Source organism: Hydractinia symbiolongicarpus, chromosome 7 (assembly GCF_029227915.1).
Source record: "Hydractinia symbiolongicarpus strain clone_291-10 chromosome 7, HSymV2.1, whole genome shotgun sequence".
NCBI lineage: Eukaryota > Metazoa > Cnidaria > Hydrozoa > Anthoathecata > Hydractiniidae > Hydractinia > Hydractinia symbiolongicarpus.
Window position 1 is genome coordinate 14,451,941 of NC_079881.1, and position 17,106 is coordinate 14,469,046.

The following is a 17,106-nucleotide window of genomic DNA, read 5'->3' on the forward strand; positions in this document are numbered from 1 at the left end:
TTTGCATTTCGAAACTTGTAATTTCAGCCTTGGTTGAATCTTTCATGTATTTTATAACTAAATTTTAATGTAAATTTTTCATTGACAAAGGCAGAAATCTTCAAGCCTTCTAATACGCTTCTTGGTCAATGTTCGCGCGCTATGCTAAGTTTATGTCAAGTAAAACTACGGTGCTGGCGCAGTGCTAGGTTGCCTACTGACATAGTTTTTCAACAACTAACAACTAACGCTTCCGTTAATCGTCATGTAACGCTAGAGAAATTTTAGCAATCTTTGCTGTGTCTCCCTTCGCAAAATTGTTAAAGCTCCTCGGCTTTTTGCTTTAATTTTATTTATTTCGTTTCCGTTTTGTCAGAGAAGTGCGATCGAAAGAGATAGCAGATAGGCTATGGTGGAGAATGAATAATCGACCAGAAAAATATCGCGGTAACAAATTGCAGGTTCAGCTCACAAAAAATACTTTTCAAGCTAAAAACATTTTATTTTATAACAAATTATGATCGTGATAAATAACATAAAACTCACTGTATCACTCAAAACGTAATTTAAAAAATGTTATTTTATATTTATAACGTTTGAAACATGCATTAAATAATACTAATAAACTCTATTTATGCTAAAGCTTCACACTAAAACTTTAATAAAAACTTACTATTCTCACAAAGGTTACTGCCCCCACAGGGATAAATTTTCGCTACAATTAATGTTTCCGGTTTAGCGAATAAGAAGTTAACTATGTTGAAATTTCAAAAAAATTAGAATAAATCAAAATAAATCAAAAACACTTTAATGTCAGATATTGTGGCGAGCTTTCGCAGATTTTAAATAATTTCCGACTTTATTTTCGTCTTTCCGTAACTTTGAAAATTTTAATTAAAAACAGACAGGAAGTCGCATATAATTCTGCTCACGAAAAAGTAAGTTGTTTAAAAAGTTAACTTAAAATTCAATTTTAAAAATGAATAGCAATCCTGACATTTTACGCATTTTGCGAATTTGAAATTCGCGAAAATTTATTCCCTTAACAAAAGCTATCTAGCTAAAATATTTGTATGTAATGTTCTTTTGCATGCGTTATCGTGTCATTAAAAAAATTAAAAAATCTTTATGCTGATGCACAAAATAGACGTTAGTGAAGCCAATATGCACTAAAATGACTAAAAAATAATAAAAAAAGCGATAAGAGGAACTGATAAAATGCATTGTTAAAAAATTTACTGGAACTTAAAACATTACCTGAAATATGTTTCAGTAAGTTATAAATTATAAATGTTACATATTTATAAATTATATATATAAATATTGTACAGAACAAATTAATGTTCAATAACAGTACTTATGCTCTGGTATAAATAGACACATCCATCATTAGCACGAAAAACATCTCATACGTGATTGACTAAGACGAGAGGTAAATACAATATGTCATATTTTCAGAAACAACAACAGATGTTTAACAGACAGTATTCAAATTTCGAAAATAACTTCGAATGTTATCAAAACAAACTTTTAAAAACCAAGCTGCTGTATATGAAAACAATTATTTTTTTATTCCGTCTCTTAGTGATATGCAAATGCGGTTTCATTATCCACAATTTTCTACTTCTTATTAAAAATTAACTTTTGTTTGCGTTCTTATCTTTTTACAAATTTGTAGGTCGTTAACTGTTTGAATTTATTGTCACGGGTTTTATACCACAGATAATTTACAACAAACTTTTTTGGAAAAAGAACACGTCCTTCGATTTTAAAATCATGCTGAGATTTTTTTGCAATAATGATAAACTGGGTATCTCCCGAAGCGTCGTACAAGTTGACATATATTATTTTCCTTCTGATATTTTTGTTTTTATTTTCCTAGCCGTTATATGTAACATTGTACTCTGTACCATGCGATAACTATTACTTTCTACGAGGAAATAAAAGGTTTCGATAAAAACTCCGCCTATAAGGCAAATAAAAAATAAAACTGTTTCAAAAAACTAACACTATTTAAAATTTACTAAAGTTCATCTAGTTCTTTTGCCAACAACATTGTTCCTATGTTGCTTACTACAAATGTCGGAATGCAACGAGGAATGTTTACGTTTAATAGGAAAATTTAGACCACTTCTCTGTGTCTCAGGCAATACTGCATTTGTCTTGTCTTGAAGTTGTGAATGGCAAGACTCTTCAGGAAACAAGAAAACACTTTTCTCATTCAGCGGATTGATATATTTGAACTCAACCATTTCACTCTTTTCAATCATCACTGCTTTTACGTTCTTACTGTGGTAAATAGGCGTGAAACTTTCCTTCGACTGATTCAGTCTTGAGGATCCATAATTTAAACTTTCTGCATCCATAGTTGTCTCATCATCAGAGAACTCGTCCACTGATCTAAACGATGATATTTGAGTTCTCCCTACGCAGAAACTTTCCTCGTCGCAGCTTGAATCACTAACATGATCTAGAAAATCTTCATAATCACCATAGTAATCGATACTTCTAACGCTAGCGTTAAACGTTTCATCAATATCAAGAGACATAACAACAAACTGTAAAGGATCTTCGGACACACATGACAATGTACAGTCAGCAGCCAAGATGCGGCTTTTCAGCTGAAGTTGTTGTGGAAAAGTTAAATTTGCAATGTTCGAATGCTTAGGAGATAAATATTCTTCCTTGATGCTCCTTAACGGCAAATCTCTATCGTCTTTTACCGAAGGACAAATAAAGCTGGTAATGTAAGTAAAAAAATGTAAAGAAACACCAGGTATTGATAACAAACATACTAAAGGTAAACAAAAATACAAACCATTTGTAGTAAAGTATTGCTGTGCAATTAGCAATATCTCTGATTAGGAAACCACTAAAATCTGACAACTCTGATGGCCAAGGTGTTTCTGGAAATACAAAAATCTCTAAACTGGTAAAATAAATAACTGGCAAAATAAATAACTCCTTCGAATAAGAGAGCGAAACTTACCAATATTTAGGATCAATCTTGCCAAAAATAACACTGAGGCTGCAATTACTGATCTTTTATACCTAAAAAAAATTAATTTCTTAATACCACTTCCTAACCCTCTTAGATATTTTGATGAGTTCTTTTGATGAGTTTGATGAATTACAGCGTCCTGTTCAACATCTCTCCGTAGGAGTATGCATGTCCCAGGTAAAATATGGCTTAACAAGTGCGGCAAGTAAGGCAGTTGGTACATAGAGATATAATAAAAAAGAGACACAACGGCTATTCACACTATTGTAATGATCTGCGTCCCTGGAGCAGGTGGTGCATTCATGAAAATTTAAAGTCCCCGAAGCTGGATTGTTTACTCTGATCCAATCATGTCAAATAAAATGTTTCAATTGTGATTTCGCCCAATTAATTAGTTAATAAATGTTCGAAAAACTTTAATATTTTGTAATAATTAACTGCACATTTACACTCGTTAAAACGACTTTTTTAGCAGCACCTAATCTATGAAATATGCACGTCGTTTGCAACAAAAAACCATATAAAAAAAATAAAAATTTAAAACATTTTGTAGAGTGAATGTCCAGTCAATTCTTATTTTCCCTGACTGACATTAAAATCCTGACTTTCCTATATGAAATATACTTCAACTTAAAATCAATTAATCAATTGTTACTATTTATATACGTGTAAATGTGATATTACATTGCAAATATTTGTAATGTGCGTAAAACAAAATAAATTTAAAATGCTCAAAATATAAAATAAAAACAATTTCAGGCTGATCATGTAAAAAAAAAACCACCTGAAGGTAAAGCCAAATGTCCATGGTTCTGATTAAAAAAGTGTATATCAAGCTTTGACACAGTAAATACTAATAACATCTTTATAAGAACAAAATATTCAAGGTATATATACACACGTATTGTTGACATGGTGGTTAAATTTTAACAACAAAATTCCCTAAATTTTCTGAATTCTTCGACATTTCTTCTTTAACCTAACTTCCCAACTTTCTAACTTCCCAGGTATCACACCGTTCATTTTGTTTCAATGGAATATTGTCAATCCAATTCAATGTCAATTTCTAACTGTTGATGTGGTGGTATTTTGCATATACCTTGAAAATGTTTGTACAGCTCGATTTAGTTATCACTGATCAAAAATGGATCTTTCAAGACAAATTTTTTATTCCAAAACATAATAGAATTCAATATGTCTGGCGTATATCGATAAGTAACTGCACAGTTAATCGATATTTTTACCTGGTATGACCTGTGAATTTTTTTTAAATCAGTAACTTGGAGATACATTAAATAGATGATTTGACACTTCCATACGTTCCTGGTAATGCTTATCTGGTTTTCTAATACTGATTAAGGTTTTCGTAAAACGTGTGTTTGAAATAAGTTGTGCGAAATTTTGGTAATTAATTTTCAGTGCATATTCCAGTTGTCTGATATGAAAGCAGTTGAGTTCAGAGCTGACATCACTGTGATAGTTGTGAGAAAAATCCTTCATATGGCTAGCAATAGCAATTTAAATTTTGTGATTAGCCGTCATCGAGGGTATAGCTAGCTAGCTACCCTGTCCATTGCAATCCAATTATTTTACATGTGTTTAAAGCAGCCCCTGAAACCTAAATAGAAACAAGATAGTATGTTGCTAAAAGCTATTTTGAAATAACATTTAAATAAGATAACTAGCCACAACTCGCTTTTTTACAAAAACTTTTAGGTTTTTAAAGTCACGAGGTTTCAAAGACCGCCAGTTAATTACACTCTATCAACACTGAAAATTAACAGTGGAACTTTGCCCTTAAAATTTGACTAGCCATTGTCCTTCACTTAACCCTATTCGGTCCGGGGTTTTTCGAACATTCTATGACCAGGGGGGGGGGGGGGTCAATAACTTTTTATAGGGTTGCTTCCCGATTTTGTACGAAAATCGGAAAAAAACGGATTTTCGGGCAATTTTTTATGCGACCACGTAAAAACCGGACCGAATAGGGTTAAAGGATAAGAGAAGAATAAACCCTTACCTTCGTATATTTATGAAGGATTTATAATCCCTTCAGTATTTCTTGAAAAAAAACATGTTTGCTTTTGATATAGATACGACAACAACAAATATGGCTGCTTGACCTTCGGGCTTTTTCTTAAACGGATTTTCTTGAAAATTATGCAGGTAAATTATTTCGAAGGCGAGGGTAAACCCCTGAGAGCTATTTAAATAATAAACTTTGGCGGAATTCAGTGGAAAACCTAATTATTTTCTTCATCTTTTGCAAGTAAAATTGTCGGGATTCTATACTGAAAAAAAACCCCAGTCATTAGTCATTTGCAAGTAACGCGCAAAAAGAACTGGAACACAGTGACGCATCTCCTCCGCATCGTTGTTTGAACAATAGGGTTCTGAATAGAAAATTATCGTGTTGTGTCTCTTTCTCTTTTATTATATCTCTATGATTGGTACCTAGCTCAGCTGGTGCATCAGTCTATGCTATGTCATTGGTACGTTAGTAGAAAGGTATGTCACAAAGAGGCAGTATTCTCGCCTCGTGTTTAGCATGTGGGAGGTAGCATTATATCGATAGTGCAATGTGCAATCGATAGAACAATCACCCAGCAAGCAAGTTTCGTGTGGATTTCGAATATGCACCAGTGTTCCTATTATTTCACCGTTAATTTTTGACCTTTATTTATAATAAATAGATCCCTCAATTACTAGCTTTATCTTCAATTTCATCCGAACCGAAAGTGACACTTACGTTCCAGCAACAGTGTACTGTAGAGACAAATCATGCAAATAATGAACTAAATCTTTTTCAATGTCGCGAATCTAAAAAGCAAGCATTGTATTGTAGATTTACCCAAAAGCAGAACTTATTCTGCTATATCAGGTTTTACTCATGGCAGGTTCTTAACTTATTAGGCCAAATATAAAAAACCTGAAGGCTCAACAGTTATTAAGCTGGTTTGTTTGCAGTCAAAAATCCATACCGACGGGTTAGAAATTCTACCAAAGCATGAAGTAACACTTCTTTTCGTTGAAAATTTGATGCTGTTAAGAATCGATTTACGTCATGCATCGAAAACAAGTTTTAAGTTAAAGGGAAAACTGTGTTACATATTTCCATCTCTTTTATTTGCATAACTTTGCTGTATTCTATGAAAAAACTGCATCCACAAACACAATTTGATTTTTGGTTTTTTTAAAAGTAAATGCTAAATATGCCAACAAAACTAAAATCTTAGCGTGGGAGAAAATTGTAGCTATATAAGGACCCTGTTAGATTATTTTTCTCAATTTGAAACAATCTGTTCTAAGATTCTTTATACCAATCGTATAAAGAGACAAATGCATCTTAATGCCAACATTTGAAAGGTACAATTTACAGATCAGATCTTTTGTGTACAGAACTTAAAAATTTTAACTTCTGGACCATCTTGTTTCTGTTGATAAAACATCAGGACCATTTATGGTCATTCTGCGCATAAATCTGACATTTTTGAGACAATAAGATTTTTTCTCAGAAAACTGACTTCGTCACATGCGAGGGTCTATTGTTCCCTGTCATTGCGCAAAAAATCAGAAAAATACTGAGACAAACTGAACAGGCAGACACAGGTCATTTTATAGGACCTCGCTCGTACCAGGTAGGTCCAAATATTCTGTTTATCAATATAGAAAAGTAGGTATTTTTATTAACAATTAAACTTATTAACATTTGTAGCCTTGTTGCAAGGAAAAAGCAGTATTGTTTGAAAGAGGTTAAGAATTTAAAAAAATTAAAAATAATTTAAAAATATCAAAAGTGCCTTGATGCTGGAATATCGCCAGTGCGAATTATCTGTCAGCCAACAAACATCTTCTTTCCGCACTGGTGAGAATTGCAGATAATTTTTTTCCATCCCATCACGCCCTTTCAGTGCAATAGTGTAACTGAGAATTATAAAAATGTTTTGACAATTTTCGCTGAGTTTTTTGCTCTTAACTGCAATTTCAAAAAAATGCCGAAATACACCTCTAAGCACATTTTATACACGTAGATCTACATCAGAAAATTAACCCAGTTGAATAGTGTCATTTCTTTTAATACTAATTGGAAGGAGAATATGTTTATAAGGTTCCATCATTCAAGGCGAAGCTTCTCAAAAATGAAATAAAAAAACTGAATTACAGATAAAGATAAGAAACAATCAAAGCGGAACTTTTTTTATTATTTTTTCGAACTTTGCTTCATTTATATTATAATGTTCGCCAAACGTCTTTCTGTGTATTAAGTAGCACGAGTGTCTTTACAAACGGCGTATAATGTTATGTTACTCGCAGTATCAACTCGAAACCTTTCGAAAATTTATCGATAGAATTTTAAAACCAGCGAGGTAGCCAAGTTTAGGTTGGAGTTTCTAGCTACAAGGACCAAGTGGTACTTTTGTTTCATTATCTCGAACTACTTCCGTTAAAATGACACTTTTGGCGATAAAAAACAGGTTTAAAAAAACGTTGCTTACTAAGGGTGATGATAGAAGCAGCTCTAAATAATCAGAAGAGGTTGAACGCCAGAGATCAGCTTTCAATGTTCCCATTACTTCTCCCATCATTCTAAAAAATCCATGCAATTAATTATGCACATTCTGATTAAACCATAACACACCAGAAAATGTACGTCCTTCAACCCATTAAACTATTCCAGGCTGAAATACTTAAACCTCTGAAGTTCAGACTGGGATTATGCTGCACTCATGCTTGTTATTTTAGAACCTCCCAGGCTTAGTATGCCTATCCAGCAACTTGTGTTTCAGCAGTTATTTAAAAGCATTATCTAATTACTAAAGTTGTATTAAGGAAAAAACTTATATTGCAACAAAATGAAAAACTACATTAAAAAAAACTTCATGTTGCTGAATTAGTCGATGAAGCCAGTGGAAAAATCCACTGCAGAAGCAGGATAAAAATGAAAAGGAAGGGTCATTCGAATTTTGATAACGTCAGCAAACTATCCACAAAAAAAAAAAGTTAGAACCTTGTTTCCACGTTGCCTCTATTGTGCACAGCTTAACGCACTGATCAAGAAAATGTATATAATCCTGTGCTTTTGATGAACAGCCAATGAGATAAAGGGTTTAAAAATTTTGCTGACGTCAGCAAAGACCCGTCAAAACACAAAAAAATTTATTTTAGAAGTTTGTATACCTGTTGCTTTCATCGTATAGATCTTGAAACGCTGATCAAAAAAATGTATAGGATCATGTATCTTTAACAAACGGTTGCAGAGACATTGGGGTTTTTGATGACCTTATCAACCCATCCATTCCGAAACGGATTCAGGGATGCAGGTTTGGGAAACTTACCCAAATTAGTCCCAGGTGGTTGCTAGTTACCCACGCGATAAAAAATGACTGACGTCGCCACCTCGTTTCCAAGTTATTTGGCCTTAAAGTTTTAAGTACACTGTAATGGCTTCATTAATTTATTATATTTTGACGTTAAAGTAGTGTTATTGACGTCGCGCCGTAACGTCATAGACTCCAAAAGAAAATGGACACATCCACACACTTCGTATTAGTATATAAGAAGTATGCAAACTGCGACAGGCAACAAATTTAGGATTGATTTAAGATAAAAGTAATCAGGCTGGCATGTAGATTAATAGTCCATTGTGACACCAGCCTTTTTATTTCTTTGTTTCGCATGGACAACCTTGATTTTACTGTTTCAGGTTGGCTAAAATATTAAGTGTTTGTTTAACGAATACAATATCTGTGACTGGTTGTTGTTCTGTGAATTCAAATTTATATTTTGAGAATTCAATTTTATATTCTGTGAATTCAGTTTTATATTCAGTTGATTTATTCTTATATTCGGAACTAATTTTGACACATCAAATGGTTTATGATACTTAAGCTTAGTGCACACAAGGGTTTTAAGCGAGGTTAAGAGTTTTTGACAGGCTGTTTTTTTTCCCTTTTACCAACAAGCGTTCTTATGACATTTTTCCTGTTGACAACCACATACGAAACACCGCAATATTGACTACGCAGCAACCAAAGTGCGCACGAAAAACTTCGCTGATTATTTACACACCATTTTAAGTAAAGCCCTGATGGGCAAATATTATTTTACCATTGGATGTTTAGGAGTTTATAATATGGACGTATCTATACATTCATGGTTGTGAAGACATGACTAAAAAAACTCAGTGGCCAAATGAAAACATTGGACTACACGTAAATATACGTTCGTGGTATAAAGGGGTTAATATAAAACTGCATTAGTGCGTACTTTTAACTTCAAACCACAAAAAATTTCAAAGACAAGAGGTGACATACCTAACGATTTGGGATACTCGTTAAAATTTACACTGAAAATACGGCAACTGTGGCACAATTGCGGCGGAATGGGGTACAGTTCTCCTCGAGGAAAGTTCAAGAGACAGCAGGACTCGGCTGGGAGATAAGTAACAGAGACATACGACGTTGTTTGCAGAAACATGGTTACCAGTATTGTCAATCAAGGAAAAAAGGACTTTTGAGCGTGAAAGACAAATTCATTCGCACGAAGTTTGCTAGGCAACAGTTAAATCTCCCGGCTGAGTACTGGACTAAGGAGGTTGGGTTTTATTTGGATGGGATTGGATTTGCATTTAAGCCCAACCCGGCTGGAGAGGCGAGAACAGTATCAAGTATGACCTGGCGTAGGCCCAACGAGGGTCTTTCTATCACAACAAAAGGACGAAAAGAAGGCAGTGGGGGGAAGATATCAATTTTTTTCGTTGCGATCAGTTTTGGTAATGGGGTTGTCATGTGACAACATCATGACTGGAAAATCACTGGCGAAAATTTTGCCAGGTATGTTATTGATGAACAGTTCCCCACTGCCTTCGAAAAGAGCGAGTCTGCGCTACCTTTTACGTTTCTTCAGGATGGATGTCTAAACAAAATTCCCAAGCAGCGAGGGTGGCCTTGGAGCGCAAAGGTTATGTCATGGTCAAAATACGCTCCCCGGATCTAAACCCAATAGAAAATTTTTTCCACCTTGTTAGGACAAAATTAAAAGAAGACGCAATGAAATAGAACATCACAGCAGAAACATATGAAGAGTTTGTAAATAGAATCAAGCAAACCATGTTGACAGGTATTCCAAAACAAACTATTGACAACCTGATACCATCAATGCCAAAAAGGTTGGCACATGTGCAAAAGCACAAAGGTGCCAGAACAAAATATTGAGTTTTTGAAGATATTTAGCTGTAAAATTCTATGCGTCACAGTGCGTCACTCGGTTTTTTGCATGTGTTTAACTGTTAAATGTATGCGTCACAACATTTTTTTAAAAGATATATATACTATTCATTTGAAAATTTGGATGTGACGCATGTGATGCATTAAATTCTTTCACAGCCTAGTACTATATAGCTTGCGACGCATATGTGACGCACTTGTGACGCACATACGCGTATCTTTTTGTTGTTGTTGCTGGTAACGTTTTTCTGTTACATACAACATTTTTTTTGTTGATGGTACCAAGATACAAAAATAAAATCGATTTGATTTTGTATCTTGTTACTGGCAACAACAAAAAATGTAGCAAGCAACAAAAAGCTTCTCTGGCAACACAAGTTAACAGTTTTAGGCGATAGTAATTAACATAAATTTGTTACTATTGCAAGTTTTTGCATTAGCACATAATTCTGCAAAGATTATTCACTGCATATTTACCTTACAAAAATGTAAGGTACCTGCCTTGAAGTTTTTCCTTGTCTGGATGATTCCTGGATGATTCATGGTAGACTAAGCAATTATCTTGCCAGACTTTAATTGCATTGAAAACATTATCAGCTTTTGAACAACATCATGTATAGTTGGATGCATTTCAGATTCTCCAACAAGACAGGCTTTCCCAAATTTAGTAGCGTTAAATGCCACCTTGTCATCACATATATAGATCCCTCATCTACATCAAAACTTTCCAGACTTTAACAATGAAACGACTATGTTAACAATATTCCGGCGAGGGGCTAATTTTTTTGTAATAACTTCTGAAGTGCATGCTACACATTTGTTTTAAGGCAATACGATGTCTCTTTTATCAGCCCAGCTTTACAGAGCCCCCAAACATGAACCCCCAAAGCCTGAATAGGGTTAAATTTTACAGAGTTGACTTTTCTAGTTTCGTTTTTCTTTCTCTACAACAATGAATTTAAGTTGGTTGAATAAAAAAGAACTTACTTAAGGTTACTGTAAAGAAAACAAATTTTAAATTCATGACATATAGAAAAAAAAATTCTCTTTCAAATGACATATTCTATATTCCATGAAAATATTTGGGACATCCCTTTTTTCTGGAAAAAGCCTTTTCAGAGGTGTTATATCCTTCACACCTTCGAGAAAATATGTGCAAAATGAGTTTAGCATATTTTTTGTAAACATCATGCATGATATGGAACTACCGTATAAATATATGCATAATAATATTTTTTACATAGTTTACTTTCACCATCGATACATACATATATATATACATACAAAAAACCGGGAACCTTTTTGAATTTAATTTATGGTGAATATAATGGTGCAAAAACGAGAAGTCTGTGACCACGCGTTTGGAAAATAAAGCCATTTTAAAACATACTGTGAAAAAAATGGTGTGTGTTTAATTCATTATACTTTCCTTTTGGAAAATTAACATCTCACGAAAATAACACCATCAAGTCTTTCAAACATTCAGAAACAAAAAAAAAAAAAAAAAATTAAAAAAATATATAAAAGTATTGATAAATTATGAGGGTTTTTCTGAGACTACTCATCAAGTGAGTTTTTTCCTTTACAGTAACCTTAATATAAAAATTAAATTCACTGAGAATGAATATACTTAATTTATAAATCAATGTATAGTGAACATGAAACTGAATTCACTGAACATAAAAATGAATTTACTCAGCAACCTTTCTAAGTTATATTCTTTAGTGTCAGCAAAAAAAAGCTGATGTGATGTTATTTACATGTCTGCTTTGTTAACATGTTGGTTTTGGCCTCAGCAATTGCAGAGTGCTGACATGAATTAGAAAGCAGCAACTATAACTTGTGGACTGAAATTTGCAAGGAAGGGTATGATTGGTGATCGCAGAAAGTTAAAACTTAACTTTCAGGACATTCTAGGAGTTTACATTATTATTTTTAGGACAAAATTATACGATATTTCACAACATTTCCAGGATGAACATGCTAAATTTCAAAAAACACACAATAAATCATTCTACTGATTTATTGTGTCAAAACTTTTAAATAACAAGCCTAATAAAAACTTTGGGGAGACAAGCAATTTTTTTAAACTGTTGCAACCTATTATAAAACCACCAGAAGGCAAATATGCAAACGTGTATTTAGTTAGCACTAGCACTACCACCCGTGAACAAATATTTCTAAAGCGGTAGCCAAAATCTGATTTTTCAGGATTTTCTTATATGGAACCAAAAACTGTTTGTCAATTCCATTCTCAAATCACGCAATATAACAGATTTTATGCTAGAATTTGATGATAAAATTTGCCTTGGTTGAAGTAGTGATGAATACAGAATTATTCAAAATGAGAATACAAAGAAGCAAAGTTTTGTTAGATTCTGTTTAACAGTTTTCTTGCTGCGTTAAATTGTCACTTTTGGTTCTGGGGCCATAATCAGTTTATTCTTAGCAATGGTGTTAGAGCAAGTGAAGTGCATAATTGGACTAACTGGGTTGACTAGATCTTTGAAATTCCTTCATGTGACTTGGATTTTTTCTATTGTGCTTTCTCCTTAAAACCCCCCAAAATATATTTCTCCTTATCTGGAGGATTAATTTTTACAGGAATTGAATTTTGTGAACTTTTCTGCTCTATTCTTATCTTATTTGTATAAAAAATTCCAAAAAAAATATACTTGATGGCCAGTAAGTTTTATCTTTGTATATTCCAAGTTTTTTGTCATTATTCTCAACCATGATACAGAGCAAATATTATGAACAGAATGTTGCAGTTTACTACCCAATATAAACTTCCTTTCAAGCAGACACGCCTCTAAAACAATGATTTCTGGGACCTTTTATTAATCAGAGAAAATTGAAAGCTTTTTAAGCAATTTTCTAAAATTTTCTAAAATCTAAAGAATAGGATAAATAGAAAAACAAGATTTGTGACTTAGAAATAACATTAATACAATTTTTAAAGAGTCCATTTAAAAAACCTGGCTGTTAAGAAGTAAAGGACAATAAAAATTATTTTCTTTTCTCAATTTTTTTTTAGCTTTTAACTACTTTGTGAGAAAATTTGTTCTGTATGGTCTGTAAAATTATCAAAATATCTCGATTGGCAAAGATTTAACTCAAACTTAACATGATTAATTTCCAGGAAAAAATTGTCAAAATTCCAGGTTATCCAGTACTGTGGTTATTATAGAATGGAGAATGTGCAAATAAAAAACCCCCCCAAAAAACAGCTGCTTTCACACAAATCGACAAACGTTAACTTGTATATTTTTTTTAAATATTAGCGACATTCCCTTAGCAATTGCGTCATGATGTGAATTAGAAAGGCCAAACATGGCGTGTGGTCCTTGGTCCACAGCGCAGGCATATTTAGCAAGTGTCTTTACGACAGCTATAGGTTAACCCATGCCATGTGTGGGAAATTGGGTAGGCAATGTCGGTGTATACCTAATGTATACATTCAGAACAGAGGATCCCCATTGATAACAGTGACACAACACTGAAGTGGCTCTATCCTGTATAAATATTCGGAATAATACTAGTAACCTGACTATGTAAACTATAACATAACTTATCTACCTTACAACATCCTCATACTGATATGTTTGGTCTGTCAACCAAGAAGACTCACGAACTGTTAAGATATGCACCTGACGAGGATCATAGTGTGACCTAAAATAAAAGTAATTAGGCAGCATTTGAATGAGGAATATTGTCTAAGAAAGTGAAATTTTTAAAAATGCTTTGCAAATTATTTTTTGGTCATGAAACGGTTCTCCAAAGGCACTATTTTCCTAGCAAGGGAAAATTTCATTCAAAGTTTTAATCGCTTTAGAAATGAAGCTTAACATGGAATTTTTTGGTATTTTGAACGTCCTGAACTTTTTTTGACTGAAAACAGACACTTAAGTGACACTGCGTTTCAAATGATAATTTCCAGACTGCGTTTCACGTGATGATTTCCAAATTCACATGTGAATAAATGTGCAAAAATATATGTGACATGCCTGCAATTTTTAACAGTTTGCTTTACAACGTTATCAATGGGTTATAACAATAAAGTATATTTACTATGAAGTTATAACGAGTTAAAATTGGCATTGGATAATTTCATCTGACTGACTCTGCTATTAGGATTATAAGGCATTAATAACATGTGTTATGTTATTTACAAGGATTTAACTGTTAGAAAGTTTCTAGCATTGCTAAGGATGTGGCGAATCCAAACTTTCAATTCTTAAAACCCCTTATAACGCTCTTCACAGTAATCATTTAGCGTCTAACCATTAAGTGACTGTTATAACACCAAAAACTCCCTCGATAATTTTTTATGTTAGAAGGCTGATTTTGTTATGCTTTGGCTTCCAAAAAAACCTAATTTATTTTAACTACATAAGTATAATTTTTTTTTATTAATAATGAAAACACATGCCAAAAAAAATAATAATAATAATATATGACATGATTTGGGATTAGGGGTACTCGTGTTTCCTTTAACTACCCAAAAATCTTGCTTATAAAATTGTTTGATTACGCCATCAATATAAACCAATGTAGTATTTTTTATGACGCAGTAGCGTTAGTTTTACATCGTAATATTTAATTACTACGTCATTTTTTTAACAGCATAAAAGATAATTTATTACGCTGCAATGGTACATGGTAAAACTGTAGCTCAATTACCATTAGCTTGTTCATTAGCAGCTACTTGTTTTTCCTTGAGAATTTTTATTTTTTGCGACCTGCACGCTTTTACTTTTTCCTGCGTTATTATCTTTTATGTTGAAGACAAGCGGGACGTTTTAACTCGTGAACCCCAAACACAAGAACTGAGCTAGCAACTCTCTCAGTTTTAACTTTTTGTCTCCGATAGCCGAAATAATGTTGCAAATTAACATGTATATAAATATTTTACGCAATCATTCATAATGAAATGCGCTTGATAAAAGTTTTAACAACAATTTTTAATAATAAAAACGGCTTTTCAGAAGCAAATGTACAAAACTTGCTCACGTATTTTCAGTCGAAACTTCATTAAATATGTACAAGTAAAATACGCTAACGTAAAGGGTTATTATTTCTTCTCTCGGCATAAAGTAATCAAGCAAAATATGAGAATAAAATGGAAACAACATACAAAAAGGAATGAAAAATTTTAAATGTCACAAAAAAAAGACAAGAAAGTGATACAAAAATATTCGATTCGCAATTTTAGCAAAGTGATTTTAGCAAAAATGGCATTTCAATTCGCAAATTGCCAAGTGCGAATTTCTAATTCATACCCTGCGTAATTCACCATCATTGAAATACTGTACTTATCAAACTAATTTCACAATCCACCAAGTCAAATAAAAAAAGTTGTTACGAATAATGAACTGGTCAACTGATGCACTAAATCACGTTTTTTTGACCTTTACTTCCATGGTCAGTGCTTTCAAAAGCACGCATGGAACATTAATGTCAACCGCACCCTTTGTAATTTAGCATTTTAAAAAACAAAATATATAAAAAATAAAATATAAATATTTGCTGGCACAATTACGGCACTTATTATGACACTGTGGTAGTTTTGTAACTCAAATCGGTAAAATGTCGCTGATGTAATTTTAGAACTTAACAAAACATATTGGCAAACTCATTACAGTTTTCTGACTTTGTTCTAATGTTGTCTTTTAATTTAATATTTCCTTTTGTGCATGAAATGCAAGTTTTTATGCTTTAGCTACCCCCTAAATTGAAATCAATTTTTTTTGGAAAAAAAGTATTATATTTATTACAAATAAAACTTGAATTAAAATGTTTATGATACCAAAGCTTTTTGAAGGTTTTGCATAAAACAAAATACGACAAACTTTTTTTGCATCATAAAAAAAAATAAACTATGGTGTAGTTAACTACAGTGTAGAAATTTTTTTATACCCTGTATAAATCTTTTTGGGGGAATATAAAGACATGTTTAATTATGGCGTTGTACCACTGCTTCAAGTTTCAATATGCTACAATATGTGACATGGTTTGCGATTATTAACCGCTTGGTTTTTAACTTTATTTAATAATGAAGATCAAAGTCTTAAATTAATGCTAAAGTGGAAGCATTATTACAGCATTATAACAGCGTTATAATGATAAAATGGTCGAAAATCGCAAACCATGTCACATATGTAGCAGATTTGTGATGCTCTCTAGGAAAATCGACCGCTTCTATTTTTAATTTGTATTTTTAAAACAATTGAATTCTGTATTTCATATTTTCAAAAATACGAATTGCGTTTAAAAATATGCGTATTTTTAAATACAAAATACGAAATTCGTATTAAAAAATATGCGTATCTCTAAAAATAACAACATCCCTGCAAAGCTCCGTATTTCATTCTAAAATAATGAGAAAACGTCCCTTTGAAGCTTCAAAGTTGCTGTATTTCGTTCTAACATGACGAGAAAATGTCCCTGCGAAGCTCCAAAGTTGCCATATTTCGTTCTAACATAAGAGAAATATCCATGCGAAGCTTCAAAGTTGCCGCATTTCTTTCTAAAATGACGAGAAAACGTCCCTATGAAATCATTGAGCCAATTAAAAACCAATTAAAAACCCATTAAAAACAAACTTGTAAAAGTGAGTAATTGTTCTATTCAATTTATTTAAACACTCACTTGATACACGTAACATTTCTAAAAATACGAATTCTACTTTTAAAAATAGAACTTCGTATTTTTAAAAATACGAAAATTCGTATTTCGTAATTTTAAAAATATGCGTATTTTAAAATACGAAATCTCTATTTAATACGAAATTTCCGTATTTCGTATTTTAAAATACGGAAAGATAAGTGGTGGATTTTCCTAGGGAGCATCACATTTATGTCGAATTTTTTAAGAGTTTTCATAAAAAAATTATGAGGT

The 17,106-nt window shown here is 32.6% G+C and overlaps 1 protein-coding gene across 2 annotated transcripts in view; it reads right to left on the minus strand.

The window, feature by feature from the left end:
* Nucleotides 1–460: 460 nt before the first annotated feature.
* The window catches only part of LOC130649507 (cyclin-F-like), a 51,716-nt gene continuing 35,070 nt past the window's right edge, over nt 461–17,106 (minus strand). For both annotated transcript variants that reach the window (XM_057455791.1, XM_057455792.1), the window contains 6 exons: nt 13,786–13,878; nt 7,477–7,567; nt 5,730–5,800; nt 2,969–3,030; nt 2,798–2,885; nt 461–2,718 (listed from right to left, as the gene is read on the minus strand). In XM_057455791.1, the coding sequence (XP_057311774.1) occupies nt 2,010–2,718; nt 2,798–2,885; nt 2,969–3,030; nt 5,730–5,800; nt 7,477–7,567; nt 13,786–13,878 (1,114 nt within the window). In that variant the 3' untranslated portion in view covers nt 461–2,009. The remainder of the gene's footprint in view (nt 2,719–2,797; nt 2,886–2,968; nt 3,031–5,729; nt 5,801–7,476; nt 7,568–13,785; nt 13,879–17,106) is intronic.